Source organism: Meleagris gallopavo, chromosome 4 (genome assembly GCF_905368555.1).
Source record: "Meleagris gallopavo chromosome 4, MGAL_WU_HG_1.1, whole genome shotgun sequence".
NCBI classification, from domain to species: domain Eukaryota; kingdom Metazoa; phylum Chordata; class Aves; order Galliformes; family Phasianidae; genus Meleagris; species Meleagris gallopavo.
The window spans coordinates 60,403,839-60,431,108 of record NC_139407.1 but is presented as its reverse complement, the minus strand read 5'-3'; the positions used below and the strand labels follow the sequence as shown (position 1 = coordinate 60,431,108).

The 27,270-nt window shown below is 37.9% G+C and overlaps 1 protein-coding gene across 1 annotated transcript in view; it reads left to right on the top strand.

Moving 5' to 3' along the window:
- The window catches only part of ABLIM2 (actin binding LIM protein family member 2), a 111,628-nt gene that overhangs the window by 71,345 nt on the left and 13,013 nt on the right, over positions 1–27,270 (top strand). Inside the window, exons 13-21 of the mRNA XM_085223540.1 lie at positions 435–533; positions 6,075–6,176; positions 7,377–7,430; positions 11,667–11,719; positions 12,249–12,393; positions 17,459–17,517; positions 20,016–20,070; positions 21,422–21,486; positions 21,674–21,754. Coding sequence (XP_085079666.1) covers positions 435–533; positions 6,075–6,176; positions 7,377–7,430; positions 11,667–11,719; positions 12,249–12,393; positions 17,459–17,517; positions 20,016–20,070; positions 21,422–21,486; positions 21,674–21,754 — 713 coding nt within the window. The remainder of the gene's footprint in view (positions 1–434; positions 534–6,074; positions 6,177–7,376; positions 7,431–11,666; positions 11,720–12,248; positions 12,394–17,458; positions 17,518–20,015; positions 20,071–21,421; positions 21,487–21,673; positions 21,755–27,270) is intronic.

Here is a 27,270-nt window from a genome sequence, read left to right as displayed (position 1 = left end):
TACAACAATGGCATTGAGAACTGGACCCACTTGTAAAAGGGTTCCGATCTAAGGAAAGGCTCTCCCCATTTCATTTCATTAGATCCATTATGAGCATATATCATTCCCTCTTGCAGCTTTGAAATATGCAGAATTTCCCTCAGAGCAGAAATGCTCTTTGTGGTGCCTTTTCTGGAATATTTTCTGATGCGTTACATTGTATTAGCATTTTGTGCAATAACTTCTGAAATCCTGTGTCTATTGGCCAACACACAGTATGGCCACTGTGATGTTTTTAGACACAACAAGAAAAAGATCGTATATTAAACAAAAACTATGTGTTCTCTAAGCATCAGGAGGAAAATGTTCCTGAAAAAGAAGGATGGCATTGTAATTTGTGGCTTTCAGTAAGTGAACTAAATAGTTTATTTTCACTTACTCTCTGTTGCCCCCAGCTGGTACTCAGAGTCTTGGTACCAGTAGCTGCATCTCCCTGCCCCAACACCCAAGCCCTACATCTACATTCAGACATCATTACATCCCTTTCTTCAAAGGTAAGGTCCAGGAATGCAAAACCGTGCTGTGATACTGTAGACTTATTCAGATGTGTTTCACTTTTTTGTCTGTGCAAGCATGGCTTCCACTTGGATAAAATTTGTCTTAATTTTGTGCAAGTGCTTTTTGATGTACTGTGTAAGTTTCAAGAACTGAGTGGGTCTGAATTTATTATTATGTTTTATTTTGGCTTTTTTTTCAGTGAGTGTTAAGTGTATTTTGAAGGGGTGGAGGGAAGGAATTAGATTTTGTAATGAAAATGAGGGAGGGAAATAATTTTAAATCTTGTTTACTCTAAAAAGTATAATGTTTACCTGTACCTGATTTTAGAAACACCAAACAAATAATAAACTTATACATTGATCCAGTATCGGATCATCAGTTATCTAACCTTATAATTTTCATGTAGGGATTATCTTTATCATTTTCAGCATTACCAGAAACCTTGCCATATAAAGTTTGTTAAATCAATATGGCTGCACTGATGAGCAAATAGTCTGTGCCACATACTGTAAAGCAGAGTAACTGAGCCTAGTCTCCTAGTCAATTTTTTTTTTCCCCCCATAGATATTAACTGTTAATAGCTTCCATGTTGCAAACAGGAGACAGTTCTGAGGAATACCAAGAACCTTTCAGGCAAAGGCTGTTAATTTTTTTTATTTTTTTAATTTTTTTTAGTTAGCTATGTAAGTAGAGGAAAGAAAAGTTATTAACTACCATCTCTCCAGGAACAATACAATTGGGGAGGAGACATGAATGGCAGACATTTTCAGTGCCTGAAAATGCCTGATTCCTTTGTACCACTTGATTTAATAAAGCAAAACTATTCTTTTTGCTGTTGTAACCATTATAGAAAAGGAAGTGACCTCTTCAGGAACCGGACTTACAAACAGATCTAAAATATAAACTCAAATGAATTGCAGATGTTCATTGCCTTTGCAGAAAATGATTAGGCTCCAATGTATCCAGAAACAGTTCTGTTCAAAGTCAGCTCAATTTCACCACTGCGACAGAATCAGGGTTGGGTTGCTCCAAATGAGATCCCCGGGAGAAAATTCTGGAGGGAAAAGCTGATGAGATTAATCCTGTTGTTAACATTTCAAAGTCCACCTGTGAAACGTCTTCCCATACCCCCCAAACCCTCACTCACACCCACATTTTTTGGAAGGCTGTCTCACGTACTGTTATTCCCTGAGTCACAGCCTGAACAATTATTTTTTTTGCTGTGTCCCTTAAATTTGGGCAGTCTTATCCAACCTGATGTACTGAGTAAGAAAACCTCTTCTGCGTGCTATGTTGCCTGATTTCACTGAACTGAAAGCTGTTATTCAGAAGCCCACTTGCAGTTGCTTAGCAGCATTCTTGCTAAAATGAGTTTCTTTTCAGTGCTACCTGCTGTTGCTTAGAGCAGCAGCAATTACTTATTGTTGCTCTTTGGAGGAAGAAATCCTCAAGTGCCAGCTGTTTCTCCCCATGCATTTATTAACAGTGATCAAAATTTTCATATTTTGTAATTCTGCAACAGTTTTTATCAAGGAGCTAAAATATGTTGCAAGCAGTAACTTGTAATGCTTCACAGCACTCTTATCACATAGGCAGATACGTTTATAATCCTCATTTATAGGTAATTGGTAATTCTGAGCCCTGGAGAGGTATGTATTAACCACTACTTTACACTGAGTTAATGTCTCATCCCAAAAAGTGTCACAGAATCATATCATAGAATCATAGAATGGCCAGGGTTGAAAAGCACCATAATGATCATCTAGTTTCAACCCCCTGCTATGTGCAGGGTCGCCAACCAGTAGACCAGTGTCATAAGATTCTCTTCAAGTTCAATTCCTCTTCAAGTTCTCTGAATTCTTTTCACTAAGCTAAAGACTCTTTTTTCCTTACCTTGGTAAGTTTTTCAAAGATTAACGTAATTTTTTTTTCTTTTCAAAGCGGTTGATGTGGGAAGAGCAGAGTCATAGGAACCATTTCTTTGTTTTTAGACCGAGGTGAATGTTGCTACTTCTGTTTTTAAAAAATGAAATCACACTCAAAAAAAAAACACAAAAAAAAACAAAAAAAACAACTCTTATTAAATCCAAAAATACTGCACTGGTTTATAATGCTAGAAAAAATCTTTGTAAAACTAGCTTTCCACAATAATGATAAAATATGTATTTAAACTTCTGGTAGAAATTTTGCTACTCCAACGAAAAAATGCCAGAATCTTTCTTTTGATTTCACTGAGTTTGTATCATATTCTTCCTGAGAAAGGGCACAGTTCATCATTTTTCATAATAAGTAATATAACTATGTTTCTGTTTTTAGTTCCATACACTGTAATTTAGTTCCCAAGAAACAACATAATAGGATATTACTAGCTATTCTTTATTGTGCAGATAAAATATTTGGTTGTGCCCTTTTAAGGTCTTTTGTCTTCAAAATGTCTTTAACAGCTTTTTATCAAGAGAATCATGATATGTGATCTCCAGAATAGCTGCATGTGGTGTAATTCTTCCTCTGAGGTGATGGAGTCAGAGACTGTAAAGTCAGCTTCCATTTATTTGGCTTTGAAGTCCTGAGGAGAGTTAGTCACTGGACTTCAAAAAGCTTTGTCTCGCTTAATATTCCATGTGCAAACAGATAGTAAAGGATCCAGTTTCAGGAGTAATCTCTGACATCTTTATGAGGCCAATGCTCTTTATTGTTCAAATCCAAGTCAGGGAATGTAGACAGCTCTTACTGCAATTTCTTATCAAATTTCCCATCCTTTCAGATAAAGAAAAGCCAACAAGGAAGGAGGTATAAACAGTGTTACACTTTTCCTCCCAGTCCCTTGAGAAGTATGGAAAGGGAGCATGGTTTGAGCTCTGGTCAGTTGGCTGTACACACACAAGGTTCAAAGAGCAGGCTATCCTGTCAGTAGCCAAAAGACACAAGAAGGACTTTGTGGTTGATGCTGAAGTTCAAAGTAAACTTTTCCAGATTCTTTCCAAGTTAAACAAAATTCAGGGAAGAGTTTGTGGTTCTGAGTTTTTGCCCTGCACTGACCAGGAGATCGGATCATATCCTGCAGCTGTTTGTGGCAGAAGACAAAAACAACAATCTGAAACATTGCTCTCTTCATTCACTTTATTTTATCAGAGACCTTATTTGAGGTTCTTCAGTGTATACCAGGGGACCCCTGAAAGAAACAGATTCTTGATGGAGCCTTATTTTAGAGATTTACTGTAGGCTAGATTAAGTGTCTATCTGGAGTTCCTACATGTGAAAGTTCTACACAGCTCTTCCATTTACTTTTTTATTAAATACTTTTGTATGCAAAAAGTGAACTACAGCTACTCTGTGTGTTTCTCCAGATCAGTGGCAAAAATTTAAATATAATTTAAATGTGCATCAGCTTGTAGAAGTGGACTGTTAGAAGAACCTTTTCCCTCATTTCAGCCATAATTCTTCCCTTGTGAGCAAGTGATAGCTCTGCAAACTACACAGGTGATGCTTGCATAGAGAAGTTTGCAGACTTGTTATCATCTGGTTTGCATTTGCTTCCCGTTTGCTTGCAAGTTTATTCATCCTAATTGATGTTTCCTCTTGGGACCCTGAATGTGCTACTGATATTCGATCCCTGAAGAACAATTCTATGGGAGTGCAATACTAGCACCTTGGGATTGTTGCTCAAGGAGGTGGTTATTCATGCAGTTAATATGTTTTTAATATTATGCTAATTTTTAAGTAAATGAGGAATAAATACACTGTGAAAGTCACTTGAAAACTTTATTTTTCTTTTTAAATTAAAAAAAATAATAGTAACATAATTGTGGGATGAATGACATAAGATTTTTAAGGTTTTTATTGGAGTTGTCAGGAACTTTACTTAAGTAAGTAAAAACTACTATTCTTTGTATTCTAACTTGGAGTGGAGACTTCTGCTTAGTAGGGATGGCCAAGCATATGAGCAGCAAGCAGCAAAGAAGGAATTAATAAATGTGCAGTGAAAATCTGTCAACACTGCTTTCCTTCCAAGAGTAAAGCAGGAATCAAGAAACTGAATAACCATCTGGTTCCTTGTCTGAGGACAACCTGACTGCAGAATGGTGGTGGTTTACCAGAATTTTAGTAATTCCATAATTCTTCCCTTACTTTTCGGAAGGACCATAGGCCATCATCTTCCACATTTGCGATTTCAATTTCTCGGCTGCTCTGATTATATTTTTTTCCAATCAGAAATTGCTGTTCCTGTGTATGCAGTGCTAAAGGCTGAGTGGCTTTGATTTTAATTTTTTTACCGACTGTGAAAATACCTGACACAAAATTTAGAGCTGATCTGTTAGTGCATTGTCATGATCTCATCTGGCCTGCTTCTCCCCCTGAACTCAGTGGCTCTGCATTATTGATTTCAGTGGAATATGTCCAGGCTGTTCTTGGTGACAGATCATTGACCATACATCCACTGCTTGTAAACAGAGACCTGGCAAGGGTTCAGCAGACACCCACTCCATAGGCATAGCCTAGATTGCTATGGTAATCCAGTAGTTTTATGGTATGTAACTTCCCCTTTCTGATGGCAGAACTCTGTTACAAATCTAGCTCTCTGAGCTGCTGCACTTCCTTTCCCCCATGAAAACTTGCTATAATTTTACCATTAGTGTCCATTAAATTTGTGCTCCATCTACACTAAAACAATAACACCAAATTAACAACTGTTTCATGTTAAAATAAATGTCACGTTTGGCTTCCAGTTGCTTAACAGTGCTGTAAATTAACTGGATTTTACAAGTCCCAAAAAAGTAGAGCTTTACTTTTTTGTTTGCTGAGCAGCACTATAATGCCATAGAGTGTACTTTGGGGAAATAAACTAAGAGGAAATGAATGGCACCTAGGGAACATTTGACAAAACAAGTGAAAAAATGTATGCTGATCAATATTGTACATATCTTCAAATTTTGTCAAGTGACTATGGCATTATAGATCCATGACTTGATAATCCAACTTTGTTTGCATAAATATAAAATGCCTTGGCATGTTACCTGTGGGGAAAGTTTGTGATCAAGGACCAGATTTCAGCATCTATTTTTGTTACTGATATATGCAGGAGCATTTTATGTAACCATAACTTCTGTTTTTTCAGTCTAGTCCTGCTTTGAGATATTTTAAATACTACTGAATTATTTCATTACTAGTTTTAAGGACAGGCTATGAACCATAGCATTAAAGTTTTCAAAAACTTGTAAGGCTATGCAAAACATATTACAAGACTGTGGATGTGCTTATCTGTTTGTTTTGTTCATGACAGTGTTTTTGAAAGAGGAGCTTTAGTTTCAAAGACTGGATGCAAGGCTGCAGTTTAATCTGATATTATCTATCAGATATTCATTGTTTAGATGTTTGGCAATTGAGCCAAAATGTTGTACTGAAAAATAATGAGTTTCATACTTATTTAAAACTGTTGGATTAACAAGTCATTCTGAACAAGCCTTTATGCTTGAAATACTCTACTTTGCTTTCCATTTTTTTTCTTGTATCTGCTTTCTTTGCTCTTCCCCTTGGAGGCAGTGAAAGTGGTCGGAGCACTCCAAGCTTATCCATGTACTCAGACAGCAAATCTTCACCTTCTGTCTATCAGCAGGCTCCTAGGCATTTCCATATTCCAGGTAGGCATTCACTGCCTAGCGTTTGATCTTCAATTGCTGGCACGTGTTTGTTCTGTTCTAAATGAATTTGCTTTTTGTTTGGTTGTTTTTTTGCACTGATTTGTGAACTTAGATCTGCAAGAGAAGAAAACTATTCATGAGTGAAATCTGTTGACTGTTAAGTTTGGTCTCAGAAATAAAGGAGTTAGAGTGCTGCATGTTTACATATATAAAAAAATTGCATTAGATAGCACGTTATTAAGCCTCCAAGATACAATTATTTATACTGCCAACGCTGCATAGGTTTTGTTGTTTTTTTTTTTTAATTAATCTTTTCTTTATTCATCCACTTTTTGAATTAGAGAATCATGTTAATGTAGACATTGAAAACTGCAAGATTTTGGGCCCCATGAAACTGACAGTGACTGTCTTTGTACACACACTGTTTTCAAGTTCACATTCAGTTACAAGCATTCCAAATTTATATCCACACTGCCTACTTTTTGACTGCACAGAACATCTACCTGCCTATTGGAATTTTACTTTTTAAATTATGTTTGGCTTCTGGGATTAGTGTTTCTATGAGCACACTGTGATTGGGAATTGAATCTGCTCAAGTCTGTAGTACTAAGTATTTCTAACATGGGAATGATACAGGAACACTGGACTGTTGTCCTAGGGGCTTTCCAAAAGTTTCTGGAAGGCCAGGTCAGCTATACAACTCAACATATGGACATGATACGAAATTCATACAAGAATATTAGGCATTTGTAGTATAAACATCTATATTTGATTGTGTACTTCCATTATAATTAATGGAGGAAAAGTTCCTTTTCAATTGTGACTGTTACAGTAGTCTGTTCTACAATTACATTAATTTTCTTTTAAATAGTAACAAGTATAACCAGTTTATCTTTGTTTTCTAAGAAGTATATATTGGTTGTGCAGCATTCAAAGCATCTGAAAGCATTTTGAGGGAGATAAGAGTGGTTCATATAATTTAGATTGGCATAGACTACCTAAATATTTTAAATATATAAATATAATGGGTAAATCTTCACTCTCACATAATAACCATTGAAAGACAAATCAGTGATGTAATCTTCTGTTGTCTTTCCTCAAGTGTTTGCATTTTAGTGTTTTTGAGAAGAGATGAGACCAGCATAGTCTGAACTGCTTGCTTACTCTTTTATTCTTTCCTTTCTCTTTCCTCTTCCTCAGACACTGGCGTAAAAGATAACATCTATAGGAAACCTCCTATCTACAAACAGCATGGTACAGTCTGCTTTTCTCTCTTGCAGTTTCTCTACATATATTTGTAAAGAAATGCGTATTGCTTGTGATTGTTTGCTGTAATCTTTCCATTTCATTATCTCAAAATCCTCATAATCTAAAATAGAAAAAAAGCTAGATAAAAATGACATAGTATTTTGTATAACATGATATCCAAAGATTCTGTAAATTCTCTAAAACTAGAATTACGATATTTTGACTTGACTTTGTAATTTAGAGGAGATATTTACTTAAAAGCAGTTTTCTCATATATGGAAAGAAATAAAATACGTATATATAGGAAGTTGCTCTCCTATATTCACACCATGCCTTGGAGTGTCCAGTTTTTTGCAAGTAATTCTGACTTCTATTTCGCTGGAGAAACAATGTTTATTGATAACTGATATACACCATAGAGTCATAGAATATCCTGGGTTGGAAGGGATCCACAAGGAGCATTGAGTCCAACTTCTAAATAAAATATCTACTTATCTTCAAGCTTCATATTACCAGGATATAGTATTACGATCTAATCTAATCACACTGTGACAGTTAGAAATGAATCTAGTAGATGATAATGGTGGCAGAATATGATTGGAAAACCTTTGGTAGACCCAGCAAAAAGGCACTTTGTTGATGAAAGCAAGATAGAAGTTGTGCCATTCTTCCTGACAATAGCAGGTCTCTATTGGATCGATCCTGTCATCTCCACCAGCACCTTCCCACATTGTATGCAAGAGTAAGAAAGCCTCACATATTTGTTCTCACATACTCTAACTGATACTTGAAAGCTTTCCGTGAGCGAAGGGTTAGGAAACTGCAGATACATCGCTGGCCTCGTTAGAACAAGGAAAATATATTTAAAACATTTTCCTGTTGTGGTTAACAGAGGGCTGATTTTAAAGTACTTGATTACCATAGTCAAAAATAAGCTTTTTTTATGTTGTTAATTTTTTAATATTATTTGTCATGGAAAATGGCACTTCTGTTTTGATTGAAGTTCTAGTTTGGTTCCAATAGAGTAGGAGTAGAAAGAATATGGAGAAATGATATGGGGGAGTCAGCCTGCAGACATTTATTGCAACCAAAACCTTTCATGCTCAAGTAATTGCACATTCAAGTCATCAATGTTTAGATAACCTCTGTGGTTGTTCTGGGTGTGGTTTGAGCAAAGTCAGACTTGATGATGTTTCAGTGCACTTTAGATAGATTTTTTTCTGCTCACAGTATCCTAATCTTGGTCATACTAATGTTACCTCCAAGGGAAAAATCTATCATCTGTTTGTTTTAATGCTTGATGTCATGCTATCCACAAAACAGCCTGCCCAACCTCTAATTCCTTCTCTTTAGATACATAAATCATTTGTGGTAAGTTCTTGAGCTGAGCAAAAAAAATAAAATAAAAAGTCTGACAAAGGAAAACACTGAATATTACAGTGATGTTTGGAAAGAGTGAAGGCAAAGTTACAAAGTAAGTGTCAGAACTTGATGTGATGTAAATCAGCATAGTTGCAGCAACTGTTACAAGCTAATTATATGGCCGTGATCTCCTACGTTCTGGCTGTTGTTTAATTTTACTGATATTTTTGGTTTGTGAAGTTTCTAAACAGCAGCTTTTTTTTTTTTTTTTTCCAAGCCAAGTATTTTATGTAAGATAGTGAGATATGCAGTTAAGAACTGCCAGCAGATGTTGTATAAATCTTTCTGCTAAAGCATGAACACATGAGCAACTGATGAGTCAGCTCCTCAAGCTAAAGGGACACTGAGCCAGTGCATGCTGAAAGGGAGCCAGGGAACATTCCTTTGTTGAAGAGACCAAGTTTGAATAAACAAGTACAAAAATGTTCTTTAAAACAAAAAGTGCACGGAGCTTTTCCAAGACATTTGGCTTTGAACAGTTTCAGTTACAGCAGTGCCCAACAGATTTGCTACAGCTTCTGTGTTTCTATTTTAAACACTAAACTTCAGAATGAAAAAAATGTGGTGGAAAAGTGGCTCAGAGGAGATCAGATGAGAGCTGGAATCAGAAAGTAAAGTGTACCACAGCCAGCATGGACATCCATCTGTGTGCATTGATATTTTCGAAACATCTGAACAGAGTTCAAAGTTAATAATAACAATAAGAGGTTTGTTCTGCAACAATATTAGCACTGAACCATATGAAAGATAAAGTTCGCACTGGGACTCACAGCAGAACCCAGTATCTCTTGTACCTGTGAAGCTAGAGCTCAGCACTGATGAAATTCAGGCTGCATGGATTTATTTGCTGTAAAGTATTGCATGAAGCAGTCAGGAAGCTGAGAAGAGCAGGCCTTGCAGGGTCCTGTTGATTTTTGTTGGAATCCTCTAGATCTCTATGTAAAACCTTGGTGCCCTGCTGTCTTGAAGTCATTTGATCTCATGAGCCCATAGAACATACAGAGTCTCTGAAAAACATTTTGATCTCAATTTGTGTTTTCTTTTCTTCTTTAAAATAGCATTGTCTTTTATAAAAACAATTTGCAAAAAAGCATCCAGTTCTCTACATGAGTCTCTGAGATCCACATAAATAACCTGGGTGCACCCAGAGTGTCAGAAAACCAAGTCTAAGACCTTCTTGCAATATAGAAACTTTAATTTTTCCTTTTTGCTTTTTTGTTTGTCACATATGTCACAGGTTCGAATTTCTACTATTTCTTTCTCAAAAAAGCAACTTGCCATCTGAAAAAAAAAAAAAAAGAAAAGAAAAAAAGCCCACGAACAAGTTGCCCTGGTCAGGATGCCATTAGCTAACTATGAAAACTCTGAATTTTTTCATAATACTTTATTTTATGACTCAGCTTTGTTTTGCCACATTACACTGTGGAAAAAAAGAAAAAACAAAACTTCTGCGTATAAAGATTTCTCTCCTCCAATAGATTTTTACAAAGTGAAAAATGAAAATTTTCCATTCTTAAAGTATCACCTTCTTGACAGTACCAGTGAAGGGTCTAGATGTGAGCTGCATAGTGTGAAAGAGAAGAATATTGAATTGCTGATGGTGGTGGCCTTTCTCCTGCGTTGGATGCAGGGAAGATCCTCAGCAGACTTGCTAGCTGGAAAAATGGAGAGTTGTTCCCAGGTAGCTGGGAGTGTTGTAGCACTGTCTTTGAGCAGTCTAATATTATCATACTTACCTTAATTATTAATAAATATATTTTTCTGGCTATGTTGTGGTTCATGGGGCTCTTGTGTTACCTTTGAACTCAGATATTGCAGACAATCCTCTTGTTATAACCTCGCATGGATTTAAAATTATGCTACGTCATTGCATTGCTCCAGTTGTTTTACTACACTCAACAGCTTCAAGTGATATAAAGGCAAGAGGCATTTAGATTTTGGGAACTTATCTGAAATAGTCTGAAATTTGTCAAAAAACTTTCTGTAAAATTCTATCTGAAGTGTAAATCAGTCTCTGGTATGATACTTTGGTAAAGAAAAGCTTAGGAAAAAACACATTTAGTGTTTGGAGACTATCCTGTAACTTTTAGGTTTTCAGTGCTGAGATTTTCTCCTCAGGAAGGTGGAAGGTCACAATGAAACAACAGGTAAGTATTTTCTTTTATCAGAGGCTCTTGAAGAGAGAATATAGGTGAGAAACAGAATTGTGAATTTTAGAGACCTCCTTTGCTTTGTCTGACACTTGATGCAGCTCAGTGGGGCTCAGCAGCAGCTCATCCTTACCTGCTGTCCTTCACTCTCAGTGTACTGACACAACCTTTCTTGCAGTGTCATGAAGAGGTAATGCCAAATTTGCACCTATCTTTTTCACCATCATTGTTTGTCTTACTGAAGAAAGTGGAAGGCCCAGATGTGCAGACCACCAAATAGCTAAATAACCACATGTACTTTCTTAATCATGGTAACAAAGAAGAATGGAGCCACGATTTACTCCTGAATCTGTCCCTAACTTGCAATCTTGACTTTTTACCACCTGCCATTCCCTAAAAGTAACTTCTTCCTAAAAATGATAGCTTAAAAATTCAGCAAGAGTGGATTTTCTGCATTTACTACACGCCTATAGTATTAGTATTCCCATTATCTTTTCCAAATATTAAGCAATTCTGTGACACCATAGCTCTACAGATCCAATTTCTGCCCAACTTCAAGTTTTTTTATTGCTTTTTTTCTCATTTTGAAAATATGTAGAATGTGAAGACAGTCAAAACAAAAAACAAAAATGATCTATCAGTTTTAATTTTAAAAAATTTAATCTTTCAGCACTAAGAAGATCAGAAGGGGAGGATGGAAGTCTGGATCAGGACAACAAGAAGGTAATAACCAGAAAGAACAAAAGGTTGTTTGTTTTTCTTCAGGCAGTTCTTTTATAAAACATGGTTATGTTTCAAGGTATTACTTAATATATCTGAAATGAATCTTACTGATTTTAGGTCTTTCCAAAAGATGATTTCATATCTGTTAAACATAATCTCTCTTCCAGAGTGTTCAAAATCTGCATTTCATGGTAAAGAAAGCAGTAGCAATAAATTCAAGGATTTTAATTGAATCTCAGTGCATATATTGGTGAATGTGTTCACGTATAATGGTGTGCATTAACACACAAGAAAAATGTTATAATGGGTTGATGATACAAGGAAGACATAACAAATCTGAAATGAGGCAGAGTGGGCAACATGATTAACAGAGAAACTATCCTCAGCCCAGATGGAAGTTAAAAGTTTTCAGTAACTGTGGGGCTGTGACCATTGGTGCAGGCTGTACTGAGCATAAACATAGAAGCTAGCAAGTGATGTAGGACATGAGTTCAATCTGGCTCCTATAACAGGCTTTTATTCTCTTCAGCTGAAGACCAGTTGGCTTATTCTGAAGGGGGATATGGACACCAGAACTAATTCCCCAGATTCAGATACCCGATCCCTGTCTCTTACTCCTGGAACTGACAGAGAAAACTTCCAGAGAGCACAGGAGGGCACTGCCATGTACTCCCGTGAGTACTGCATGCTGGGCAGCTGGATATGGCCAACAGGGGTGGGGCAGCGGGAGGTGGCTGTAGGCTGTTCCTGGTTTGCTTTATTCCTTATTTCTCTGTCATAATGACATATATTTGTTTAGCTATGGCTTGCAAGTGGTCAGCATCTTCAAATTTCAATGTTGGAAATATTTGTAGAGTTCTCCTGATGAAAGAAGGACCATTGCTTGCATAAAGATATCGTATACCCCTGGAGAGGAAAATTTCCTTTACAGCAAAATCCTGCCCCTCACGAATATATAACGGCACCTATGTATATGCTAATTCTTTTCAACAAACAGGGCAGTAGTATCAGGAAGATTCTATCAAGGATTAATTTGCATTTTGTATATTAGTAGAGCCATTTTTTCAATATCACGATAAAGTGTAAGGAGCACTTGCTCCAGACTAATTTAGAATAGGAGTTTTTATATCTTTTGTAGTCACAGCTGTAAGCTGACAGAAGCTTTCCAGATATTGAGTAACCAGGTGAAATAATGGGAAGATTTTGTTTCTGAAATCTGGTCTGAAGACCACAAAAAAATCAAAAACAAACAAAAAAAACACAAAACATTCTACATGTTTCTTTCCTCTGCATTTCAGCAGGACATGAGATGTAGAAAATGGTCATCAGAACCACGTCTGAATTATACTTTTACATTGTGAAAATGATGAAGAATTGCTTAAGTGAATTTTAAGTGAATTATCCCAGATAATTGGGACATTTCTCTCCCTGCATCCTCCATTTTACGCCATACAGCAGTGGCAGGTCATCTGGGGTGAACAAGTTGGGGAAGCAGTTTTCCAAAAGAATGCATCCAATGTGAGACATGTCTGGCAGCAAGGCCAGTATGTCAGTCTTGTGGGCATTTTGGTAATGTGATAGCTGGCTCCATCAACTTCTATTAAGGAAATTATGGCTTAGCTATGCAAGGAAGAGGAAAAACAGATGATGCAAAGTCTGTCACAAGGGTGTAACAAGATAAAAAAGAGAAGTCATTTTGGGTAATCGGTCACACTGGTCTAACCTGATGGGATTTGATTCCTTAGTCATCGTCAAACATTGCATGATGTTTTGTTGCATATCCTGCGCAAGAAAGCCTTAGGTCTGATCACCTATGCAGCTAACACCTATCATTTGCATAGTCATTAGGATGTAAACAGTAGCTTCTCTACCTATTGCATGTGTGGTTGAGAGTGCCCAGATCTCTAGCTTTGTCATTTAGCCCCATCTCTGTGGCATAGTAAGAATCAGAGAAAACAATTTTTTCAAATATTGGTTTGGTGCAAAATTATTACATAGAGAATAGAGGAGTTAGTGGGCATCAGACTGTGAATCTCTGGCTATGTATCCAAACATATGCAAATATCTCTGCATTCATTTCTCCAACCTGTGAGCAAATCAAAGAAGTATTATTCTGCTCTAGAAGATATTTAGTCACATCTCTCCAGCTATGTGTCCAAAATAATATATTTGGGCTTGTGTGATTGGCAGGTATCTAGAGTGGAACTTGCTTGTGTTCAGCCTGGTTGAAGACTAAGATATAGTGGCAACATCTCCTTACATCCATGTGCATAAATGTGTCTTATTTCTGTATGCATACATTTTTACTAGTTTATATTTTACCATTAGTCATTGTTTCACATAGTTAGGAAGGCAGACATCTAACCAGGTTTATAACTCTCACTGTTGACATGTACTTGAAGTACTGAAAGACAACCTCACAATATCCAGGCTAGAGTGAATGTCATATTGGAAGAGTAGCTATATCAAGTAATTGCTGAAGTTCAGATAACACCTAATTAGAGGAAGAGTGCTTTGATTTGTCCAGTTACTAAAAAAAAAAATAAATTTATAAATATAGAACTGTAGTTTGTTATCATATTGAGCTACAGTATGTGACTGGTGGATGTTGGTGTTGTATTTTACCATTATAATAAAAATAAAGGAACAGCAAAATAAAAAGTTCACATCAAATATAACGTAAATAATAAGCTCTAGAGAAAGAGGTGCTAAGTGAAAGATGTTTTTCACACTGGAGTCACTGGTTCTTTTCTTGATTAATCTGAGCTCTTTCAGCTTAATTCACCGCTAAGGTTTTTTCCAGCCATCCACATGATGTCGCTTGTGCCTGTGGATGTGGCTCAGTCCTGGCAGCCTGGGAGGCAACATTTGAGCTGCTGTGTGCTGCAGTGAACTGTTTGTTTTCAAATTATGCTCTTTGCTTTAGAGCATCCTTCCATGATAACTTTGAAAGGCTATTTGGTGATGGAACAAATCCCATTCAACCTCTCTGTAGCCAAGATGCCAAGAAATTGAACTCCACACTGATGTTCAACACTGGCATCTTTTTCCAAGCAGAAGTACAGACAGCAGTTACGCTCTTTGTCCTCTACAGTCACTGCCATTCAGATAACAAGCAATGATAGATTTCTAGTTTTCAAGAAGAGATAAATGATTCATCTAATTCACCACTCTGTCCCTGTATTATACATGGGAGCCCTCAGTGGGGCCAACAAAAGAAGTTCTGTTCATAGTTGATACCACTGCTCAGATGATAGTTGATTCTGTCTCTAAAGCATCTTTTACTTTTATCCTTATTTTGCGAGAGTAAATGTTGAGCCCTTTGTTATTTTTCTTATGATGAACTTCTGTTGTCCCAGTTATCCTGTAGGCCCAAAGATCTGGTGAATTTATTTTAACCCACTTGAACAGAACATCCTTTCATGATGTCCTGTCACTGCCTGGAGATTTTGCAATTATTTCCATATTTGGAATGTAACAAGACAGGCATTTCCAACTTCTATCATTTTTAAGCTCACTTTAATAGCCCTTGGTCACCTCATCATTAAGCTGTATAACTAAGCCTGTCTGCTTTCCTATTGTCTCCAAATAATGAGATGTCAGCTTACATAGTAGAAGTGTGGGATATTTATTAGTCCCTAAGTGCATGACTTTTCCCATGAATTATTAAACTGCATCCCACTTCAATTTCTCTAAGGTTTAAGATTGTCCCAGCACCTTATGATACCCCAATCCTCCTTTATATTAGCAATACTTTATAACTTTGTGTAGACAGTCAAGTTTATTAGCCCATTACTATTTTTGGTGTCCAGATTGTTGGTGAAAATATTAGGCGATTTCTCAACCAGTTTATGTTGACATTTTTCTCTCAGCACTGCTCAGTTCTCTCTACCTGTTTTTCATATTTCATTTTTTCCTTACATACCCTATAATTCCTCTGATAAATAGTTCATGTCCTCTGGTTTTACTTTAATTTCCTTTGCAGCAATATCTGATTTTGATGATATCTCATTAGATGAATTCCAATAAAATTTATTTTGCACAGAAGTCGTTTCTTTAGTGAAGAGGGCTAGCAGGGGACTCTCGCGCTGCGTCTTTAACTTGTATTAAGTGAATAAAAATCAACATAACTGATTTTCTGTTTACTTCCATGTTTTTATTTGGTCTTTATTAAAGTTTTCTCTTGGAAACAAACTGATAGATGCTGAACATCTTTTTCTCTTCTTAAGCATAAAATTGTACTTGCTATTCTCCAGTGATTTAAATTAATCTTCCAATTTTATTTAAGCTTATCAGCTTCCTGTGCTTTGAATTATGTCTCTATCACAGTGAGATTCACTTGCCTACCCTAATTGCGTGAACTTTGTCTCTCTGCATTTGTTCCTGAAAGCTGAAGTGAAATACTCTTCTAGTTTGGAGCCCCACCTAGGTTCCCCTTCCCCTCTCCTGTGTAGTGACACAGTGATCCCATTTCTTCTTTCCTTGTTCTCTTTTTGTTTATATAGCTGGAGTACCTTTTGCTATTTGTTTTAATATCATTTTCAATGTTTAACTCAGCTTGACTCCTGGCAGTTCTCACTTTATCTCAGCATACCGTGAGCTCTGTGCTGATCCATCTTTTGTTTTTTCTTTCTGTACACTTATTCCTAATAATCTCCTTAGGGTACTTATTAATCCAGTAGTGTCTGGATTATCTTCCTGCATTCCCCTTTGGACACAAATTGCCAACATTTTTGGCAGAAAGTAGCCTTGTACATGCAGTTCTCTGAGCTAACTTACTTCTCCTAACTCTTTGCCTCAAGTTATCAAACTTTCCTGTATTGGAGTCAAGAATGCTTATTACAGAACCTTTGTTTATCTTCTGTTTCATATAAACTCATTCATATTATCACTTCTATACATCATTATTTTTTATAAACCAAAATCTGGTCTGAAATGTTGTTAGTACCTTTACTGACAAAGTGATCATCCAAACTTTCTTATTAAACTCGTGTGGTAAAAGTAAGGCAGTTCAGCTGTCCCCCTCCAACTGTTTCAGTTATTTCCTACTGACATTGTAGTTTCATCACTGTAGTAGATCCACTTTGTTCATAGTAATATCACTTTCTGAATTTTATCTATCTTAAAACTTTCCCTTCAGCATTTGACCTTTTACTTATTTCCACTGTAGTACTTTCATTTACATTTTAATGAAGTAGTAAAAATGCAAAATGTGTAAGTTCATTTCTTGTTTTGTTTTTTTTTTTTTCCTTCTGATTGGTGAGATACCAACCCTTATCTTTTAAAAAACAAACCCCAAAATAGACCACAAACATCATGGGGAGAAGTGGAATAACTCTAAAATAATGGTACTTCTTTTTTCAAGTTCTGGTTTAGCACTGAATTGGAGAGCTGAGATTTTACAAGCTATCTGTTTTGCATTATGTAGCTTGACGGTGCTTCCGTAAAGTGAGTCTCACAAATCTCTTGCTGTTGTGCCCACTACAGTGATTGCATCCTATGCACTATGATTTACAGATGTTGTTATGTGTACGCATGTACATGAGAAAAATGAGAGAGAAAAGATGAGCACTACTCATCTGTACTTCATCCCATGACTAGGATATACATAGTTATCTTGCAATTGCTATTTCTATCTATTTTCCTGATTCCTGGATTTTTGTAGTTTATAAAGGACTACACAAAAAATATTACTGTGTATCACAAGTGATGTAGCTGTCTATCTCATGTCTTTTATAGGATTTCCATATTCTAAATCTACTTCTCTACCTGGCTATGGAAGGAATGGCTTGCATCAGGTAGGTATACAATTAAATGTATTTTCCAGGTAATAGCGTATCATAAATAGAAAACGAGATAAAAATGTACACAGTGATAATGCTTCACAGGTGTTTTGGCTACCAACCCTGCCTGACAATTTTTTAACCTGTGAGAGACATACATTGTCTGCAGGAGTAAGAAGCTTTTTGTTTTAAAAAAACCTGTGTCTGGCATGAGCATTAGGAATCTTGATTCTCCTCCCAAAACCAACTAAGGTCCAAAGCATACAGTCTATGCATATTAAGAGACCACAGTATATCTTGAATTAATGGTAAAGAGGGCTAAGCCTTTAATTAGGCAAGTAATGATCTTAGAGCAGAGGTGGAGCAGCTCATATCCATAGCATTTCTTAAATATATATATAGAAATACATATATATACACACAGACAGACATCATGCAAGGCAGGGGGGAAGCAGTGAGAATTGCCTGAATGCTGGAGGAAAGGCAGCATCACTCCAATCTTCAAAAAGGCTAAAAAGGAGGAGGTGGGAAACTACAGGCCAGTCAACCTCACCTCCATCCCTGGGAAAATGATGGAGCAGCTTGTTCTGGATGCCATCTCCAAGAAAGTGGAAGAAAAGAAGGTTACCAGGAGTAGTCCACATGGATTCAAGGGGAAATCATGGTTGAGCAACCTGGCAGCCTTCTGTAATGTTGTGACTGGTGAGATAGATGAGAGGACAGCAGTGGATGTTGTTTACTTTGACTTCAGCAAGGCGTCTGATTTTGTCTCCTGCAGCATCCGTATGAGGAAGCTTAGGAAGATGAGTGGGCAGTGAGGTGGATTGAGATCTGGCCAACTGGCTGAGCTCATAGGGTTGTGATCTGTGGTGCACTGTTTGGTTGGAGGCTTGTAACTAGTGGTATTCCCCAAGGAATACCCGATCTTGTTCAACATCTTCATCAGTGACCTGGATGAAGGGATAGAATGCACCCTCAGCGAGTTTGCTGATGATACAAAGCTGGGAGGATTTGCTGACCCTAGAAGGCTGTGCTGCCATTCAGCGAGAGACCTGGACAGCCATGAGAGTTGGGCAGAGAGGAACCTGATGAGGTTCAACAAGGGCAAATGCAGAGTCCTACACTTTGGGAGGAATAACTACGTGCATCAGTATAGGTTAGAGGTTGATATGCTGAGAAGGAGCTCTGTGGGGAAGGACTTGGGTGTCCTGGTGGCCATGAGCCAGCAGTGTGCTCTTGTAGCCAATGGCATCCTGTGTGCATTAAAAACAGTGTGGGCAGCAGGGTGAGGATGGTGATCTTCTGCCTCTACTCTGCCTTGGTGAGGCTGCATTCGAAGTACTGTTTTCAGTTCCGGGCTCCTCAGTTCAAGAAAGACAGAGAGCTTCTAGAGAGAATCCAGTGGAGAGCCACAGAGATTATGGGGAGCCTGATGCATCTCTCTTTTGAGGAAATGTTGAGAGAGGTGGGACTGTTCAGCCATATGGGTGGGATTGAACTCGCCCAGTATGAATTAAACTGAAGGTTATTAGAAGAAGCTACAAGAAAGTAACTGTCAGAGAGCACCTAAACTGATTGATGCTCCAAGTACCTGATTGTTTGAATTCCTTTCTGAACAAACCAGTAGTAACACGACTTAACCAAATTAGATTTATGAATTTGGAAAGATCTAGATAAACTTCTCCCTATTTAGGAGCCAAAGCCATCAGAAAACGCAGATGCAGTGCTTGGTGTATTTTTTGCAGGCTTAAGCCATGTAATGTGATGTGGAAGCAGCAGGTGGCAGCATTTGTCCCGTCTAAAAGGTACAACCTAGTATCTGAGAGCTGCAGGAAAGCTGAAAATGTTCAAATCCTTTAGGCCAAAATTCTTCACAGAGTGGCTGCTATGCCAGTATTTGTGGTTTGTTATTTTTAATCAGTCATCCTGGTAATGCCTCATATAATAAAAGCAAACAATAAGGAGCCTTGCAGTTTCTTATGAGCCTAGTTGTGTGTACAGTGTATACCTAACAGGTGAAAAAAACTCAGAGAAGCAACAACAACAAAAAAGTTGTGGTGCCTTTCAGGTCTCCTGTAATACTTATCATCATGACAACATTTGCCAGCAAAGAAAAAAGACAGTGGACAAGATAAGATAACACTGTGTAGCTGCCTTTCTGAGTGACAATCACGTACCAGCATTCTCTTGTTATGGAAATGTATTGTCTGGACAGTGCACTGCACATGCAGTGAGTCCCAGTTTGACACACACTCGTTGACAATCCATCCTGTTACAGGCAGAGCTCCTTTCAGAGCCTGCAGATTGATGGGTGCTGTGTGCAGTCTGGATACCCTCTTTGAGCATTAGGTCAAGTTCTAATGAAACTTTGTTTGCTTTCTGTCATGGAAGGATCTTTATCTTGATTTTCTGGTACCACTTGTCTACTCTTTTTTTCTCTCAACAATGTGCAGAGTGATACTCTGTGTCTGTGTGTATTTTGAAGTTACATTGCTTCTTTTCCTCTCTTCCAGCCTGAACATATGGGCCAATATGAAACAGACCAGGAGGCGAGCTGGGGGATGAAAGGTACATTGCAGTAGCATTTCCACTCCATGTATTTTTCCTTTGAGGATGCTTGTTTACCTCTTGCCCAAAGGGCTACTGCTCTGTTATCTTCACGTGGTTCACATAATGATGGTACAGAACCAGCTCAGTAACGCATTCATTAAAGAAAATCTTTTTATCTGATTGAATATAAAGGTCTGACTGATGTCCTGAATTATACAGTGGTGTAACAATGTTGAGTCTATGCCAGTGTCCTGAATTTGTGCAAACAGCCCCAGTGGTTCTCTTTGCTGAGTAGGTGGTGTTCTAATATCAAAGAAAGGAAGAATCTTATGTCTTGAAGGATTGATTAGTTTATCTGATTGGAAAAGAAAAAAAAACACCACAAACATTCATTTTGCTTCTTGTTTGTCCTACAATGGTGCTGAAATGGACAGAATTTAAAAAGCAGAATTTCTTTTTATTAATTTATTAGAAAACAGTTTAAGAGGACTGTGAGCTTAATATGGAAGTTGGTTGGAATTTTCAAAAGAACTGAGAAATTTAGGAGCATGCACTTTCTGATGGAGAAGAGAAGATTTTGTTTCCAAGTCACTTAATTTTTTTTAAATCTTACTCCAATGCTTCACTTGAAGGCTCTGTATTGATAGAAACCTTTGTCTGAGTAGCTGGCAATGTAGATTTTGAAAATAGACTTATCTCTGATTTTCATTTCAGATCATAAAAATGTCTATGAAAACATACTGGCAATTCTGGTCACATTTAATCATTATTATATATGATTTATATGACCATATGATAGTCATATTTAGTAACACTAGGCTAACTAGAATACTCTTGTATTAGTTCAGATCCATGAGCAATTCTCTCAGGAAAAAAAAAAAAAAAAAATTACTATGTTCTCTTTGCTATCATTATTTCCACTGCAGTCAGTCCAAGTGCAGGATGTTGGCATCGTGGAGTACTGTATTAACTTGATGATTTTCATGTATGTTCCCAAAATGACATGCCTATAGTTATCCATATATTGTAACTGTTTACAGTAAGGAAAAATATGGGTGGGATTTTCAGATGACAGTCTGACTGAACTGTACACAAAATTCCCAATTTTACCAGACATAGTCACTGAATGGCAGCAAGAAATGCATTTTCTGTAATAAGCTTTGGTTTCAGGGGCTTAAAAAAATTCTGTATGCATTCAGACCATTGGAGTCAAATTCTTCCAACACATGTAGTTATCCAATACCTATTGAAAACCATAAGAGAAATATAGCAGGATACCAAATTGCTAATGTAACTAAATGTTCATTATAGTCACTCTGAAATAAGCCTATAAATTCTAAACTGTGAACTTATTCTTGTTCTCTTGCAGAATACAAGGTAAGAAGGGCTTTTCCAACACTGGAAGAACAATCAGATTCAGCACTTCCTAGCAAGGTTACATGTGTTCCTTTTTTTTTTTTTTTTTTTTTTAACTTTATTTTGTCAATTTTGACCCAGTGAAATATTTGTCAAATGAGGATGCAAGTTTGTACCATTGAAATTAGTAAGTCCCCCATGCTGTCGTTTCCACATTCCAGAATCAGATTTGGCTGGAGTTCATATGCTCTTGTCTTTTTAACAGATTTATCCTTATGAGACACTTATTGTAACAAATCGAGTTCGTGTGAAATTGCCCAAGGATGTGGACAGGACCAGACTGGAGGTAGGAATGATATTTGCTTGATGGCTTTGCAAGTCTTTATCCTGTTTGTGTACCACCTTAGCTATTTCTATACCCAATGAAAGAAGAGAGAAATAGCACTATATACTACATTTTGGTTCAAAACACTGGTATGTAGGCAATTTGAAAGGAATAGAGTAGCCAAAACCTGGCAAATGTATGATAAAATAGGGTTGCACAAAAATACCAATAGTACCCATTTGTTTTGGATGATTTCATGGGATGTTGAAAGTCCAAACTAGATGGGTGGAAACCAGTTTTTTTAAGTTCCTATTATAAAAGAATCTGCTTGAATAACCTGAGAATTAAACAAAAAACAAAAAACAAAAAAAATCCTCAATTTATCCTGCAAGTAAATGGATCCGTTTCTGTTTCATTCTCTCATTCAGTCTCCCCTTTGCCTGTGTGATACATAATTGCTTGAGAATATATTATCCATTTGCAATAGCATCTACTGCTCTCAAAGAGTAGTAGTGAAATTCAGAGGTTTTTCCTTTTTTTTTTTTTGTGCCTAAGTAATGACAGGACAGTAAAGATTCATCGAAATTATTAAACTTTTGTACCTTTGTGTGAATTACCATTGAGAAGAGAGTTAAAAAAACCCTGTGTGCTTAACAATGTTAGATTTTTGGTAAACTTTATATTTAAATAAATTTAAAGTATTTTAACTTGATCACTTGAAAAGAAAAGAAGAAAAATTACTAAACTTTAATAGTATATTTTGGACATGCTGTACATTCCTTAAATGCTTCAATGTGTTTGCTGCTTGAATACCCAGCAAGTGGTATGGATTTGGTAGGTAGGGAAAGAGCCTCAAATGCGTGCTGTTTTAAGCCTGGGGTATAGTAAGGCATCAGATCCATAATAACAGCTTAAGGAATCCAGAAGAAGGAACAGGGGGCTGGAGGGGCACTCATCTGGACACATAAAGGATTCTTTTATGTACATACATATTTGCATGTTTATTAAATAATAGAGGCTTTGTTTAAAGACTTCAGCCTGGTCTATATGGCAAATGCGTCTCTAGCTTGCTTTTTTAAGAAGACATATAGTTTGCTTTGGATGGATCATGCATGTCCATTATGAATAACTATTGCAGTGTCCTCAGCTGGGACTGCTGTTTGTTTAACACTGGAGTTGCTCAGTCTGCTTCACACCAGGTGCAGCTCTGGGCCTCATGACTTAAGAAGCCTGACCACTTCAAAGATCTCACAGAGCTTTGCAAAAGAACAATAAATAAGGTCTGCTTCCAACCTGCACCAGAAAAGCGATAAGGGGATCAGGCTGGTCTGCTGATTGTTGCCCTGTGTTAAACATTTTGCTATGCAGAAAGGACTCCTTTATAGATTTGTAGACCATCTTACATTTATTAGGGATGGGTAGTTTTTCTAACAATTAAATTAGCAGCATTTTAAAAGGATTATAACTACTGGAAAAACAGAGGCAGCACTCATCCGAGCATTCAAACCATATGCGAAGTTGAAAGACAGGAGCAAACTGTTGCGTTCCCTGCTGGCATCTTCTCCCTGTTCCCTTTCTTTTACATTACAGAATTGCTGAAATTAAGTAACTTTGCATAGAAACAGAGTATAACATCATTTTGTCTCATAGCAAAAACAGATTGTAACTTAGCTGCTGTCTTGTGCATTCACCAGATTTCGGGGCAAGACCCAGGTCTTGGGAGCCTAAGACCATCTGGTTTCAAAGATTTTCCCAGGAATGTACCAGTACTCAACAAACATGCATACATGCACGTACCTTGTCCACTAGTTGAAGTCCCATTTAGTATTTTTTGGTATTTTTAAGCTTTTGGGGATGACACTAAATTCTGGAATCAAGCATTAAGGTTAGATTTCACTTTTTCTTAAGCTGTATTTCACATATGCTGCAAAGTGTGATTCAGTGCTGACAGATCCCCAGGAAGCAAGTGCTGTATTTGAGCAGAATGGGTGGCCAGCTTCTGCTTGGATCTTGCACATCCAATTTCACTTTTAAAAGAGTTGTATTTTGCCTACAGGAATGATGATTGCACTGCTAAGCCTTTGCACTGTCCTAAGTGGTTTATCTTGGAAAATCTTTTCAGACAATGTTTTAATATTATCGTTTCATTATGACCAGTTTTGCGGACTGTATTATGTTCTCACTGCTGCAAATCTCAACATCCTGGTTGTGATGGATACAGACAAGGTAGAGGTGGTGTTGGTGGAAGGATATATAGAACATTTGTGTTTCAATTAACTGTCAGATGTAAGAGTGATTTCATCTTGTACTAAATGTTTAAAATCTTATATGTGATGTCTTATATGTTTAGTCTGGAGGAGGCTCAGGGGAGACCTCATCGCACTCTACAGCTTCCTGAAGGGAGGTTGTGATGAGGAGGGGGTCAGCCTCTTTTCCCAGGCAACAAATAGAACCCGAGGAAATGACCAGGGGAAATTTAGGTTAGATATAAGGAAAAAAGTTTTCACTCAAAGAGTGGTTGGACATTGGAATAGCTGCCCAGGGAGGTGGTGGAGTCACTGCCCCTGGCAGTGTTCAAGAGGTGTCTGGATGAGGAGCTATGGAGATATGGTTTAGTAGCTTAGTAGGTAGTAATGGTGATAAGAGGATGTTTGGACTAGATGATCTTGTAGGTCCTTTCCAACCTTGTGATTCTATGTGATTCTCTAATTTCCTGGTCTACTTAGCAGTAATGAGATAAGTAAATCTGTATAAGATACATTTCTTCAGCAGTTCTTGCAAATTGGCTTGAAGAAAACTCTTTGTGAGACAGGGTTTTGAACTTTGAATAATCCAGCATAGATGTCATGGAGAAGGCACTGTTACTATTCTCTGATGTCTTATTACAAGAGAGGTCTCCTGCAGTGTATGTTCTTATCATGAAAAGTGAACTCACGTAAAAGGTATTAACTCCTTGGGTCAAATTAAGGGAGGTGGCAGCAGTGAAAGCTTCAGCTAATGGTCAAGGATTATAGGAGGGTGGGGTTTCAATGGTTGGTAGTGTTTGCCTAACTTTGCTCCCATTTTGACTATTTTTTAAATTACTTATTGTGTAAGAAATCTATTTCATGGCTTAGACTAGTATTTTTTTGTAAGAATGCATATTTTTCTAGGCCCAAGAGGCACACGAAGATTAGAAGGGCTCAACTGGTAATAAATACTTTAAAATAATAGAAATTCTTTCTTCATAACCGCATATATCTAACCGTAGAAACACTCGGCATGTTTTTGTTTGCTTGTTCTAACTCAGCAGTGAGGCAGAAGTAGCTCAGTTCTTTGTGCTCCTTGAGGAGATGTTTATGCCAGCAGTGAGCTAATTCATACAACACTGAGCATAGTTATAATAAATGACCTGCTGATTTTTAAATACATTACCAGCACTCTGACTTTCGAATGATTATCCTGGATCTTTGTTCAGTATAAGCTGATCAGAAATGCAAGGAATTTATTAAAGACTTGGCATAGGAATTTTTCAAAAAGTTTCTTTTCACCAGACTGCTGTTATTCCAATGTTAGATGAATAGAGCAGCATTCCTCAGACAATTGTAATGAGAAATGATTGAGAACAACTTAATTTAGGCAACAACATAGGACTGAAGTATACAGTATGGGGGAAGAAAAGGAATTGCATCCTCATCTTGCTTGTAGATGACAAAACTGGAGGGAGCTGTTGCTCTGAGGAACAGCACCTCTACTTCAAGAGAATGAGACAGGCCAGTGAAAGTCTGAGCAGTGATCTAAACATGAGCTAAATATGTGCTAGCAGTGTGCCCAGGTGGCCAAGAAGGCCAGTGGCATCTTGGCTTGTATAAGAAAGTGTTGCTAGCAGGAGACAGGAATATGACCATCCCTCTGTGCTCCTTAGCTCTGGTTAGGCCATACCTTGAGTACTGTGTTCAGTTTTGAGCCTCTCACTATAAGAAAGATATTGAGGCCCTGGAGCATGTCCAGAGTAGGGCAACAAAGCTGGTGAGGAGTCTGGAGGACAAGTCTTGTGAGGAGCAACTTAGAGAGCTGGAATTGTTTAGTCTGAAGGACAGGCTAAGGAGAGAATCATAGAATTATAGAATGGCTTGGGTTGGAAGGGACCTGCAGGATCATCAAGTTCCAACCCCCCTGCCACAGGTGGAGCTGCCAGCTGCTAGATCAAGTACTTGGCCAGATTGCTCAGGGCCCAATCCAACCTGATTGTAAACATCTCCAGAGATGGAACATCCACAACCTCTCTGGGCAGACTGTTCCAGCACCTCACCACTCTCTCAGTAAAAATCTTTCCCCTGACGTTTAATATAAATATCCCCTCCTTTAGTTTAAAACAATTCCCCCTTATTCTGTCATTATCTACCTGTGTAAAAGGTTGATTTCCCTTATGCTTATAATCTCTCTTTAAATATTGGAAGGCCTTCAATGAGGTCTCCCTGCAGCCTTCTCTTTTTCAGGCTGAACAATCCCACTTCCTTCAGCCTGTCTTCATAGGAGAGATGCTCTAGCCCTTGGATCATCTTTGTGACCCTCCTTTGGACCCACTCCAAAAGCGTCTTTCCTGTGTTGAGGGCCCCAGATTTAGATGCAGTACTCCAGCTGGGGCTTCATGAGTGTAGAACAGAGGGGGACAATCACCTCCCTTACCCTGCTGGCCATCCTTCTTCTCTAGTTTCCACTACTAGAGGTTCAGGGATGTGGGAATCCTGGCTGCCAGCAAAGACTGAGGCAAAGAACTCATTGAGTACCTCAGTCTTCTCTGTATCTGTTGTAGCCAGTTTCTCCCTTCCCATTTAGCAGAGGAGATATGCTCTCTTTGCCCTGTTTCTTCTGACCTAAGAGCCTGTAGAATATCTTCTTGTTTTTTTTAACGTCCATCACCAAGTTCAGTTTCATCTGTGCCTTGGCTTTTCTAATCCCATCTCTATATGTCCAGACAGCATCCCTGTATTCTTTTCCGGTGAGACCTTATAGCTCTCTACAACTACATGAAAGGAGATTGTGGTGAGGGGGGGTCAGCCTCTGCCTCTATGTAACAAGCAATAGGACTAAAGGATTGGCATCAAATGGCACCAGGGGAGGTTCAGGTTAGATATTAGGAAAAATTTCTTCTCTGAAAGAGTGGTCAGGTGCTGGAATGGGCTGCCCAGGGACATGGTAGAGTCACTATTCTTGGAGGTGGTCAAGAAGTGTGTAGATGTGGTACTGAGGGATGTGGTTTATTGGGGAAGTATTGGTGGCAGGTGGACTAGGGAGCCCACAAACAGGAGGGGAATCAACTCTTTGAAAGGGTTGATAACTGCAGGACAAGGGGAAATGGTTTTAAGTTGAGGGAGGGGAAATTTAGGTTGGATGTCTGGGAGAAATTCTTTACAGAGAGTGCTGAGGTGCTGGAACAGGCTGCCCAGAGAGGTTGTGGATGCCCCATCCCTGGAGGTGTTTAAGGCCAGATTGGATGGGGCCCTGGGCAGCCTGGTTGAGCATTAAATGGGGAGGTTGGTGGCCCTTTGTGTGGG